At 39.7% G+C, this 13423-nt stretch overlaps 1 protein-coding gene across 4 annotated transcripts in view; it reads right to left on the bottom strand.

The window, feature by feature from the left end:
• The window catches only part of VAMP4 (vesicle-associated membrane protein 4), a 29843-nt gene extending 18748 nt beyond the window's left edge, over positions 1-11095 (bottom strand). The window contains exons 1-3 of one of the 4 annotated variants that reach the window (XM_010852051.1): positions 10923-11095; positions 8046-8162; positions 2410-2456 (exon numbers count right to left, since the gene is read on the bottom strand). In XM_010852051.1, the coding sequence (XP_010850353.1) occupies positions 2410-2456; positions 8046-8111 (113 nt within the window). In that variant the 5' untranslated portion in view covers positions 8112-8162; positions 10923-11095. Of the gene's footprint in view, positions 1-2409; positions 2457-8045; positions 8163-10174; positions 10546-10612; positions 10750-10770; positions 10842-10922 lie in introns of those variants that run through there. The other 3 variants (XM_010852075.1, XM_010852065.1, XM_010852058.1) reach the window with 3 other exon arrangements.
• Between the last annotated feature and the right edge of the window lie 2328 nt (positions 11096-13423).

The raw sequence follows: 13423 nt of genomic DNA on the forward strand, positions 1-13423 counted from the left end.
CATGACCACTGGAAAAACCATAGCCTTGACTAGACGGACCTTTGATGGCAAAGTAATATCTCTGCTTTTCAATATGCTATCTAGGTTAATTTACCATTTTCCCCTACTCCCAGCCATTGGCAACCTCCATCCTACTTTGCGTCTCTGAATCTGACTACTCTAGGTGTCTCAGATAAGAAGAATCATGTAAAATGTTTATGACCAGCTTCCTTCACTTAGCATAATGTCTTCAAGGTTCATTTATTTGTAGCGTGTTTCAGAATTTCCTTTTTAAGACTCAGTAATATTCCATTGTGTGTACATACCATATTTTATCCATCTATCCATTGACAGACACTTGGGTTACTTATACCTTTTGGCAATTATGAATAATCCTGCTATGAAAGTAGTGTTGAATAATCTTTAAAAATTATTTCGGAATTTTATTGCTTTGTCTCCCTTTCAATACACAGACAGAACCACAGTGTATGGGAGTTGATTTTGAATAAGTGTGCCGGTTTTGTCATCAGGCCCTTTGGATGTTGTACAGCATTATTTGGGAGTAAATCTCCAGTGTACAGAGTTGGCCTGAAAAGTTTGTTTCTTGCTTACATTCAGGTATTCACTTATTTGGCCAAAGCATCTGACCTTCTTTTCAATAATGAGTCCTTTGTTCACAGGTAGCTATTGCTGTAGTCTAAGGCTTCTCATTTTAATTGGCACTGTTAGCAATTAGCTTTGTGACACTGGAAATTTTGTTACGTATAGGAAACATTCTTCCCACTTCATCTGACCTTCCTGCCAAAAATGATACTATTTCCTCTTATTGGATTTGCTTTCCATCCTGTAGGCTCTTTTTGTGATTGCCTCATGGCTGTCAATTACTTTCATAAAGTATTTTTTATTTGGGGGGAAAAAGGCTTTACAAAAAACTCCACAACATTATAGCAGAGGGAGGTAAATGCTTCCTCCCAGGCTTACTCTGCTACATCAACCTTCAGAGAAAACTCCTGCAACAATATGTCACCCTTCCTGTCTTTGCAATTAAAACTTAGGCCCTTTCTAATTATAACTGCAAAGGATGGATCAAGTTAATTGATTCTGACAGAGCATCAGGGCAATTCAATGGGGAAAAGATAATCTTTTTATCAAATGGTGGTGGCACAAATAGCCATACGCTGGTCCCCCTGGTCCCCCCTAAAATTATCCTTCACCTTTACCTAAACCATACGTAAAAAATTAATGTACTACAGATTATAGACCTAAATGTAAAAGCCAAAATGTTAAAACTTCTGGAAGAAATCAAAGAAGAAAATCTTAGAATCTTTGGGTTTGGCAAAGATTTCTTAAGCAAAAACAATAAAAGAAAAAATTTAATAAACTGACTAAAACTCTGCTCTTCAAAAGATATTTATGAAAATAAAAAGACTAAAAAAAGAAAAGAAAAAAATTAAGTTACAGACTAGGGGTAAATATTTGTAAAAACATTTATCTGATAAAGAACTTGTAAAACATATTTTAAAAAAAGCTCCTACACCTTAATAAGACAAACTTAGAATTGGGCAAAAGATTTTAACACATACATCATGAAAGAAAACATGAGAACAGTAAACACGCACAAAAGAAGTTGTTTAGCATAATCTGTAGTTAGGGAAACGCAAATAAAAACCATAACGGGATACCACTATACACCAACAAGAATGGCTAAAATTAAGACGGACCATACACAGTGGTGATGAGGCTTTGGAACAACCAGATCTCCCGTACAATGCTGGTGGGAACATAAAGTGGTACACACCACTTTGGGAAATAGCTGTAAACATATACCAGCCATTAAAACATAAACTTAATGTTATGTATGTTAAGTAAACATAGTTACCATCCTAAGTATTTACCCAAGAGAAATGAAAGCATAAGTCCACATAAAACCTGTACACAAATGTTTACAGCAGTTTTATTTATAATAGCTAAAAACTAGAAACACCCCAAATATCCATCAATAAGTGAATGGGTAAATGTTCATACAATGGACAACTACCCAAAAATAAAAAGAGACAAATTACTGATACATGGGCCAGCATGGGTGAAACTACTAATACATGTGACTGCAAGGGTGAATCTCAAAATAATTATGCAGAGTGAATGAAGCCAGTAAAAACAAAAGCATACTGTAGGATTCCACTTATCAAAAAAATCTAGACGATACAAGCTACAGTGATAGAAAGAAGACTAGTGGCTGCCAACGGACCGGAAAAGTGAAGAGGTTTGAGGAAACTTCTGAGGTGATGGCAATGTTCATTATTTGATTTTTCTGATGATTTCACAGGCATACAATGGATATGTCAAAATGCATATTGTATACTTTATATGTATTTTACTGTATGTCAGTTAGACCTCAATAAAGCTGTAAAACAAACAAAAATAACTTACAGAAAAAAGTCCTCTTCTTCATCTGAATCATCTTCTAAAAGATTTCTCTGTCAAAAAAAGAAAAAGACTTGAGTTTTCAGATTCCCAGGGGCTTACAAATTGTTAGGGACAGAGCAGTGAAACAAGTTCTATCCTGGTGAAATTTCTTAACTCCAAGCTTCCAGACAGAGGGAAGGGTAATTACATGTGCTTCACCAGAAGCTAAAAGATATAGAACCGCAGTGCGGACTTTCTAAGAAAATGCTTGTAACACAGAATCCTCTGACTGACCACAAGGTAGAGAGAGGTCACTGAAGCTGGAGTGGGAGTAAGGAATGCAGGCAATCAGGAAGGGGTAAGTCCTTTCTCCTCCCTCGGCCTTCCAGTCTCTATCTATTTACAGAACCTAAGAAGGAGTCAGGAGGCAAAGGAGAAATGTACTGCAGTTGCAGAGTCCAACTCCGGCATCAGAGAGAGGAGTATATAAGGTAGGTTTTAGAGCTCAGAGACAAGGCTTAACAACTGGCACCTAAGAGCAACTCAGCCCATGAACAGCCCTCTACACATATTTGAACTTCCAAACAAAAACAACTTTATACTTTTACCTTATAAGATACAACTGTTTTTCTTAAAATGAGGAATGTCTCACCTTCTCCCCCAAAGGCGAAGATATAAAGTTCCAAAAGGAGGCTAAAGAAGAGCAAAAATGAAACCTTTTCAGCATACAAGACCTCCAACAGTATGTACCTTATAGGTAGAACAGTGCCTCCCCACAGATGTCGACATGCTAATCATGGAAACCTTGACTATGTTCCCTTGCATGGTAAAAGGGACTTTGCAGAAGCAATGAAACCAAGGATCCTGAGGTGGGAAGGTCAATATGGATTAATCATGTGAGTCCAGTCATCAGAGTGTTCTTAAAAAAGAGAGAGGCAGGGACTTCCCTGGTAGCTCAGTGGCCAATGCAGGAGACAAGGATTCGATCCCTGGTCTGGGAGGATTCCACGTGCCCCTGAGCAACTAAACCCATGTGTCACAATTACTGAACCCACGCTCTAGAGCCCATGAGCCCCAACTACTGAGCCCGCACGCTGCAACTACTGAAGCAAGTGTGTTCTAGAGCCTGTGCTCCTCAAAAAGAGGAGTCCCCACTTGCTGCAACTAGAGAAAGTTCACATGCAGCAATGAAGACTCAGCACAGCTAAAAACAAATAGATAAAAGTAAACAAACAAACTTTTTTAAAAAGAGACAGGGAGGCAGAAGTGAAAGAGGTGGGGGACACTGGAAGATGTTACACAGCTGGATTTAAAGATATAGGAAGGGGCATGAGCCACGCAGGGCAGGCAGCCTCTAAAAGCTGGGAAAAAGCAAGAAAACAGCCTCTTTCCTAGTCTCCTGAAGGAACACGGTCCTGTCAGTGCCTGGACTGTAGCCCAGTAAGATCCACTTTGGACTTCTGGTCACTAAAACTACAAGATAATAAGTTTGTGTTGCTTTAAATTTGTGGTAATTTGTTACAGCAGCCATAGGAAGCAAATACACCACCCATGTACCTTTTCTGAGAAAATTACCCAAGGAATTACACTGGCTAAGAAGAAAATTCAATCAGAACAAAGATCTTAAGATGGAGACTAATATACTCAGTAAGTCTAATCAAATGTGTGGTCAAACCGAAAGGGAAGATGATAATGTGATTATGAATTATAATGCACAGCTATTGAAAAAGAAAACATGTAATATAAAGAAAAACTTTAAAAGAATCTCAAACTTTTCTAACAAAACCCAAAAGCAGGAAGAGGAGAGTAAAGTGAGGAAGTAAGCAAAGTGACATGCTCATCTTGGTGGGGAGAGAAGTGGAGGAAGGGGGAAGAGGCCTAGAATGAAAAGTAGTCCAGAGGGGCCCAGTTCTCAGCATGTTGACAGAAAACACAAATTTAAACATTATTGCTAACATGTCTGGGTTTCCCATGTGGTGCTATTGGTACAGAGCCTGCCAATGCAGGAGAGATGGGTTCAATCCCTGGGATGGGAAGATCCCCTAGAGAAGGAAATGGCAACCCACTTCAGTATTCTTGCCTGGAAAAGTCCATGGACAGAGGAGCCTGGTGGGCTACAGTCCACAGGGTTGCAAAGAGTTGGATACAACTGAAGCAACATAGCACACACACATGTTAACATGTAAAGTTAGTAAAAGAGAAGGAAAAAGGGAGAAAGGGAAGAAATTTTTTAACTATCTAGTGGTCTTGAGCGTAGGGGAAAAGTAAGGAAAAATAATCAACTTAGCAAAAGAAGTTAGGGAAACTTGGGAAAACCTAAGAAATATAATGAAGGACTTCCCTGGTGGTCCAGTGGTTAAGAATCTGCCTGCTAATGCAGGGGACGCAGGTTCGATCTCTGGTCCAAGTTAGATCCCACACACTGTGGCGCAACTAAGTCCACGCACCTCAAGGAGAAGCCCTTGCTTCTTGAAGAGAAAGCCCATGCGCCACAACAAAGAAACCATGAGTTCAACAAAGACCCAGTACAGCCAAAAAATAAATAAATAAAGATAATATCATGAATATCATTATCTCTATATATTATTATAAATAATACACAATGAGCAAGAAAAATGAAAAGAGGATTGCTCAATATTCATTTAACAAATATGTTTGAGCATCTTCTGTGTACCAGGCACTGTTCTAAGGACCAAGCACCAGCTTAGAACAAGACAGATAAGGTCTGAGCTCTTACAGAAAAACATCTGATGATGATAAAAGTTATGCAGAGAATTAAAACAGTGATGGGATAAAAAGTGACAGGGTGACTAAATGAGATTAGGCTGTCAAGGAAAATCATTCTCAAAAGGTGAAATTTAGGCTGAGATCCAAACAATATTAAAGAGCCAACCAGAGATTAAGATGAAGCGCATTCACTGCCAGCAGAGGAACCAGCTAGTGCAGAAAATGTCCAAATAAATTAGTTATCACAATAAACATGAACGGTCTGAATGCTCCTGTTAAAAGTAAAAACTATATGTGAAGTTCAAAAAAATTCCAGCCAGTATCTGTTTATAAGAAATTGACCTAAAATAAATGTCAAATAAAGAATGGAAAAAAGAGAGAGATGGAGAAGATATACTAGCAAATTCCAACAAAAAGTAACAGGCTGGGAAAGAAATTTGCAACATACTTTCAGACTAAAGGGTCTGATATCTCTATTAAATAAAGATCTCTGACAAAAAGACACAAGACAGAAAAATCATCAAAGGAGAGAGACAATTCCTAACAGAAAAGAAATGGCCAATGACCACATGAAAAGATGTTCAAAGTTAATAATATTTAGGAAGATACATTAGTGACTTCTTTTAACAAATATTTCTAGAATGCTATTGTAGCTAATAAGCAACAATCATTACATTCATAACACAGCTTATTTGCCCCCTATACTAAAGATACAGTGTTTATTATAGTTGCCGAATGAGAAACACAATGAAAACCAATGTTTTTACACTTATCCACTGAACAAACACAAGTGCTAAGTATACATTATCACAAAAAGGGTTACGTAATACAACAAGATATCATTTCACACCCACTAGGCAGATAACACAAGTGTTGGTGAGGAGAGAGTGGTGTTGAGGAGAAATGCAGAGAAATTAGAACTCTTACACATTTCTGGGTGGGAATGTAAAAACTGTGCAGCCATTCTGGAAAACAGTTTGGCAGTTCTTCAAAAGGCTGCACACAGAGTTACTATAGTACCAAGTAATTCTACTCCTAGATATTTACCCAAGAGAAATGAAAATATACGTAATGAAATGAAAACAAAACTTGTACGTGAACGTTCATAGCAATAGTATTCTTCATAATGGCCAAAAAATATAAATAAGCCCCAATGTTCATTAACTGATGAATGAATAAAATGTGGGACATTCATATACTGGAATATTATTCAGCAATAAAAAAGAATGAAGAACTGATACATACTGCAACATGGATGAACTTTGATAACATCATGCTAGGAAGCCATTTACAAAAGACAACATAGTGTATGCTCCCATCTGTATAAAACGTCCAGAATAGACAAAGCTATAGATCTATGGTTGCCTAGGGTTGCAGGGATGAGGAGAACAGGGGTTGATTGCTAAAAAGTACAGAGTTTCTTTTTGGAATGATGAAAGTTGACTGTGGTGATGATTACATAATTCTGTACTAAATATTAATTACTAAAATCTACTGAATTGTATACTTTTAATGAGTGAATTGTATGGCATGTGAATTATGTCTCAATAAAGCTATTATCAAAAAAGTATAATAGAAAAGAGGAACAAAAGTTAAAGTTTCATAAAAGTGATTTATAAATTCTTATAACCAGTTATCAAATGTCATGATCTGATAAACATTCAAAAGGAGGACTCTCTTTAAACAGCCAATTTTGTTCAATTCTGGTATCTAATATCCTATTTCTATAGCAAATTGTGGTAGTAGTCAACCAACAATGTAGAAAGGAAGTGCCATTCTTTGTAGTAGAACTGATTGAGACTGCATATCTTATACTGTTGAGTATATACATAAAGTTGACTTTAAAAGTTTATTAGCAATTTGTCTACTGGTGGATTCTACCCTCCTTCAAGCAAAACAAAAACAAAAACTGCAGAAAGAGAATAAAGGGATGACAAATGATTCCTATACTATACTTCAAGATACCTCTATATCATAACATGCTGGACAGAAGCTCTTGGTGTGAAAAAGGAGTGTGTAAAATGAAGTCAAGTAGACTATCAGCTCTACAGAGGAGAGACCATGCCCTCCAGTTTTTAGCACAATGCCCAGCATATAATGGATAGCAATATTTATCTGTTGCATGAATCAGCAAATAAAGGAATGGCAGGAAGACAGGAAGTGAGGAAGGGCTTCAGGTGGATGAATGAAAAACAACAGCTCTAATTCCTTCCCTCAATAAATCCTTATTGATTACTTATTCTAAAAGAAAGCTATCTACAATATTCATATCAATGTTGTCTTCCAAAATGCTGCATAATTTTTAGATTTTTACAATTCTGCATAGAATATTCCAAAATAAACAAGAAATTGACCATTATATAAAAGCTACTCTGGCTCTGAGGCAACTGCAGGACCAGAATTCTTTATCTGCAATTCCAAAATCTAAGAAGTTTTGAAAACCAAGAGATTTTGTAATTTTTGGAGTCAAAACTCACTTCAAGGAAAAGCTGACCTGAATTAATGTTTGCTAATTTATTTATATACTTAGAATAACCAGACATTTCACTGAGAAACATTAGTATGTTTGGAGGTGCTGCTCTAGACTCCCTCAAAAGGCTCTTGTAAAATGTGCACTAACTACCTTTGTAAAATCTGAAAAATTCTGAGGAACTCCAACCACATTTGGCTCCAGAGTCCAAAAGAAGATATTGTGTATTTATATGAAATTCCCCTCTAAAGACTAGAAAGAAGCTGGGAACAAAATGTGGTCACTAATAGAAACAGAATTTGGCTGAGTCCCAATCTAAGTAACATATACTTTTTAATGTTTACTGTGAATAAAACATACAGGATTCAAATATAGCCATTAACATTAGATTTTTCTAAAATTATTTACAAAAGAAAACAAATTTTGAATCTTTCCTTTTTAAAGATTAAGATTCTGAACTTACCCTTTCACTTTTCACAGAACCTGTGACATCATCATCATTTAGGTGGCGCTTGAACTTGGGAGGCATCTTTTTTAATGAGGTACTCTTCTACTTCCCAGCAGGATAAATCTTTACCACCTTAAAGAGAAAATAAATTTCATCAGATGTGAAACTTTGGGGTGCAAGCTAAAGTAGTAAAAACAGCACACAAGGCCCGATGTGATGGGGCCCCCTCCACTTCTCTGACTTCAACTGCTCTCTCTCACAGGGTCTCCACACCTCCTCCATGTGAGGACTCAGTACACAAAAAATAGTTAAAACCCTGAGAAAAATGGAGGTAACTTTTAGAGAACATGTGCAGAAAATCAGTGATAGACAGCATTTTTATAAAATGAAACAGAAGACTCCACAGGAGAGGAGGGAAAAACAGGAGGCTGTCCCCTTGCAAGTGAGACATCAAATGCTTCAAGATTTTAATTTGGAGTGAGAAGACAGAAAACACTTCAAATTCTCTCACTCACTTTTAGTGAGTTGCATCAACAATGATTCCATTTCCTCATCTGTAAAATAGTGATTTCAAGGCTTCTGCATGGAGTTGGGATGGTCATATCAGATTAATACATACATGCAAAAACATTCTGTAAATTATAATGCCCTGTTCCAGTGCATAACACCAGGTGTTCCAAGGAAAGGGTTATGTTTGCTAAGTGCTGGGTTAAACAAAGTCAGGTTTTCTGTTTGCTACAGAAGATCTGTTTTTAAAATGCTTATTTGCATTGAGTTTTTTCAGGAACATGCTTGAATATGCAACATATTCAAAATTTTCTTGAGGAAAAGCTGACATATGCAAACAGAAGTTTTCAGTATCTTGGACAAGAAGATGGATGAATAACGAGAATAGTTAAGGTGTACTGAATATTTTACTCTGTGTTAGGCACTGTGCTCAGTAACTTACACACATTTTTTAATTCTTTACAACACTTCTTTGAAGTAAGCACCAAGAAATCAAGAGAAAACTAAGGCTTGGTAAAAGATAAGTAACAGCATTAGTCACTCTACTGATTGAAATAGCAGAAACACAGGCCTAAATTATTAATAACTGTGCATGATCAATTTTAGTATTTATTCAATAAGTTGTCTATCAGGTTACACAATTCTGTTCTATAAAGACCGTTTCCCTGTAACAACCCAGCAGCCCTCTTTCCCTTTGCAAACAACAACCTCTAAGATCTTTAAGCATAATTAGACATCAGTATGGTGGTTAATCATTCACTTAAAAAAGAAAAAACAAGCCCAGAGTCCAGTTTCATAAACCAGAAAAAGTAAAATTTTAAGGTGACTTCCCATCCAAACAAATTGATATAAACTTTTCTTTGATAAGAAATAATTTTCCAAACCAGAAACGTAATCACTTGTAACAAAAACCAAGTACTTGCTACCTAAGTAACAGCTCTAGAGTTCTTCATTCTACAATATTTCTGTCACGTACACCCGGCATCTGACCCATTTTATTCCTCATACTTCGATTTCTGAATAATTCATTCATGCAGAAATGTTACAGAAAGTATGGAGAAACAGATGACAAAAGAAGCAACCAAAGGACTTGAGCTTTTAATTACACCTGCATTTTATTTATATTTTAAACCCTACAAAAGGGCTGCTTCAACATCCAAAAACAAATAGCAGGCAGACTTACATAACATCTTTGTGAAACGTACAGTAAAACTACAAGTTTAACGATGAGCAAACCCAAATTCAGGGCCCATAATCCAAGAATCAGCTTCATGAAGGCAAGAAATCAGCGACTGACAAACATAAAAGCCATCAACAAGGCAGCAGGCAGATTATTAACTGCACTTGATGAACGATAGGGCAAATGATGATATTTGCACCAGACGACTAGTAGAAATAAACCATGCTCAGAAATTAGACTTATATATATTCTCCCTAGATCTCTCCTGCCCAAAATACATATAAATTCAGGTGTTTGTGTCTAGGTATATATGTAAACAACAGAACCTTCAGTGATGTATTTCAACATCACCAATACATTTTTATAATGTCACATCACCATAAGCATCTTATGTCATCATCATACGTTCACAATTTCCTGTATTTTTTGAAGAGGCAGTACGTAATATACTTCTAACCTGTTGTTTAGTAAATGTTGGCTTCTTTTTTGCTTTACGCAAACAAGCACACCAAAACGCCTAGTATTTCATTTTAGAAAAAGCTTGAAATCTGTATAGAGGGTTCCCTTTTCCCAGCCTCCGTTCCCTTTCTGATTCCTCAACTCTCATCAGCAATGTTGGTTGGTACAGTTTCACGGAAATGAGTGACTTGGATGGACACAGCCTGAAGATGTTCTTCACAAAAGCTGTCAAAGTGTTAATGATTCACCTTACCCTTCCGGTCATTATAAACGCAACGGGATTGGCGCGCTCTCTCCCCAGTCATTGAATAAAGAAACAAATCTATCCCTCCAGCAAGCAGCCCCGTTCACCCGCCCCCGCCTCAGTCGCACCAGGTCACGTCCCCCGCCATCTGCTCCTGACTCTAGTCCTTTTTACCCCAAGATACGCACTCACATTCCGGGCTGCCTCCCAACTCTTCTCCAGTCTTCCCTATCCCCGCCGCTGTTGTCCTCCCATCTCCCCAGAGCACCCTACAATTTCTATTCTTCTCCCCTTTAACCGCCCCTCATTGCACACCCAGGTCCTGATCGTTCTTCCTCAGGGTAACCCACCCCTCCGACCCCAGCCTTTTCCCACTCGGCGACCCCCGAGGCCAGCCCCTCAGCCCGACGCGGACGTTGGGGGCGGCGGGGCACGGACGTCGTCTCCGTTTCCTTCCTCCGCACATCCGCCCCTCCCGTCGGGCCCAGGAGGACGGCCGTACCTGAGTCTCCCTGGGAGCTCCCGGCAACTCTCCCGGGCGGGCGGCGCTGGACGGGCGGGGGAAGGAGTGGGAATCGGAAGAAGAGAGCGGGGAGGGGGAGACAGTGGGCGCGGACCCGGCGTCGGCCGCTTAGCCGCAGCTGCGCCCCCGCTCATCGAGCCGATCGGCCCTCCGCAGCCTGGCTCCAGGCTGAGGGGGCGGGGCCAGGCCGCGGAGATCGTCGAGGGAGTCGATTTCCCCTCAGCTCTCCTCTCGGAGGCCGCCGCGGACCCGAAGCTTAGGCCTGAATAGCCCAGGTGATTTTGTCTGTTCAGGCAGGAAACACAGTCGCGGGTTCCCAGCCGAGGTCGGCCGTTCCGGGGAGGTGGAGGAAGGACTGAGAAACCCAGCGCTGGGCCCTGAAGGCCTGCTCTAGACGGGTTGATGAGGCGTTAATGAGGCGGTGCTTTGTGCGGGGTCCATCCCCCGAGCTAATGCAGATGTGCCGGGACGGCTCGAAGCCTGAGGACTGGCCTTTTCTGAAGGAAGGAGATCTGTGTGATCCCTTGTTTATAGCTTCAGAGTTAGACGTGTAGATCTTCAGGGTTACTAATCCCGTCTCCCTATTTTAGACTAGCAATCTCTCGTACAAAGATATTTCCTTGAGGTTGCCCAGCTCGGTGGACAGATTTGAGTCTAGGTAGGACTCAGTGTTTTTTCCCCCACTATGTTGTAGAGTTCTAACCAAAAATTCTGGGTCCAGATACCACGCAGGCACCGGAGCCTTATAGTGGGAAATCTACCTTGCACATCCATTCTCCTGTTCTCTTGACTCTGCCCACTTGCTCTCCCCCCGAGTTAGTGGTTTATTTAAGCCTGTAGTGCCTGGGCATAGTAATCCATAACGGTTCCAGTATTGTTTTTGTTTTGTCTTGTTTATTACCCATTCCTCCCAGATATGCCCCAGCTGAATTGTTCTTAATCTTTTTTTTCTATCATTTTTTTATACATGTCATTTTTACCAAATATTTTTAAGTTCTTTGTTGAATAGTGTTTTGATTTAGTGCATATTTAAGCCAAACAAACACTAAGTGAAAGATACCTTGGTTGTCACTGAGCACCAGGGGCTGGGCTCCCTGTGTCATATGTAGAAGTTTCCCATTAGCTATCTCTTTTACACATGGTAGTATGTATATGTTAATGCTACTCTCTCAGATCATCCTACCCACTCCTTCCGCTCTGTGAAGAGTTGATTTTGTTTGTTTGTTTTTTCCCTTCATGTCTGCACAAACCCTTTGAGTCTGCACTAGATTTTAGGATTCCAGCACTGAGACCCGGCTCCGGAGGTGCAACTGAGTCACGTCCTGAGCCAACGTCAATATCTATGTGCACAGAGGTAGTTATACCTGCTCTTGATTTCCCAGACTGCTCTTGATTTCAGTGATTGTATTTTTTGGTTCCAGAATTTCCATTAAAAATAGATTCTGATCCCCTGGAGAAATTCTTTTATGTTTTTGTCATTTGGGGGGAATTTTTTTAGGGGGGTGGCTGTACTGTGCAGCATGTGGGATCTTAGTTCTCCGACCATAGATTGAGCCCATACCCACCTGCATTACAAACATGGAATCTTAACCCCTGGACCACCAGGGAAGTTCCATTTTTGAATACTTGAATCAAAGTCCTTGTCTGTTAATCTAATACGTGAATTACCTGTGGGCCGGTTTATAGTGTGTATTTTTTTCTTGGATTTTGGTACTATGACTCTCATCTCTGCTGGGTAGGTAAAGATGCCAAGCAGAAAACTTGTGAAAAACAGTGATTTTCTCATCCTTACTTCCTATACCAAGTATTACAGCTTTCTAATTCAGCAAAATTTTGAGGGGAAACCATCAGGGTCCCTCAGTTCTTCCTTCCTTCCTTCTTTCTGAAATCCTGGCTCTCCAAGATTTCAGTTTTGTGTCTTCAGTCCTGTGAGAACCCAGAATATAACTGCTTTATTTTCTTTTGCTCCCCGCCTCCCAGTGATGACCCTTGACCCAGGCAAAGCCCAGGTGCTCAGCCTTCTACCTAGAATCAGTAAACACCTCCAGCTGGCCAAGGAAAAAGCTCTCCATTTTGCAGTTCCACTTCTGGAATCTTGGCCCCTCCAGCCTCGATGCTCTAGCAGCTCTTGGATTGTTTTATAGAGATGCTGTTTGTATTTATCTGGCTTTTCCATTTATTCTTAGAGAATTGGTGTGTCTCAGTTTACTCCATCAGACCTGAAAGTGGTTTGGTTATATCCAAACCACTCTTACACTACTATAAAGAGATAAGCTTACTTGCCATGACTACACAAGAAAATGGGAAGGAGGGGTTTCCAAAAGGAAGAATTTCTTATGCCGTCTCACATACAGGCGGGTACTTAGAACTCATTACTTATTATAGACTCTGACTCGGGGAGGGGGTAGGGGGGGTGAAGGGGGGTGAGCCAGAATGAGAAGATTCTGGTTTCTTTAGGCAATGAAGGCACATTCAGTCAG

The sequence above is a fragment of the Bison bison genome, unplaced genomic scaffold (genome assembly GCF_000754665.1).
Source record: "Bison bison bison isolate TAMUID 2011002044 unplaced genomic scaffold, Bison_UMD1.0 scf7180017851926, whole genome shotgun sequence".
Classification (NCBI taxonomy): Eukaryota; Metazoa; Chordata; class Mammalia; order Artiodactyla; family Bovidae; genus Bison; species Bison bison.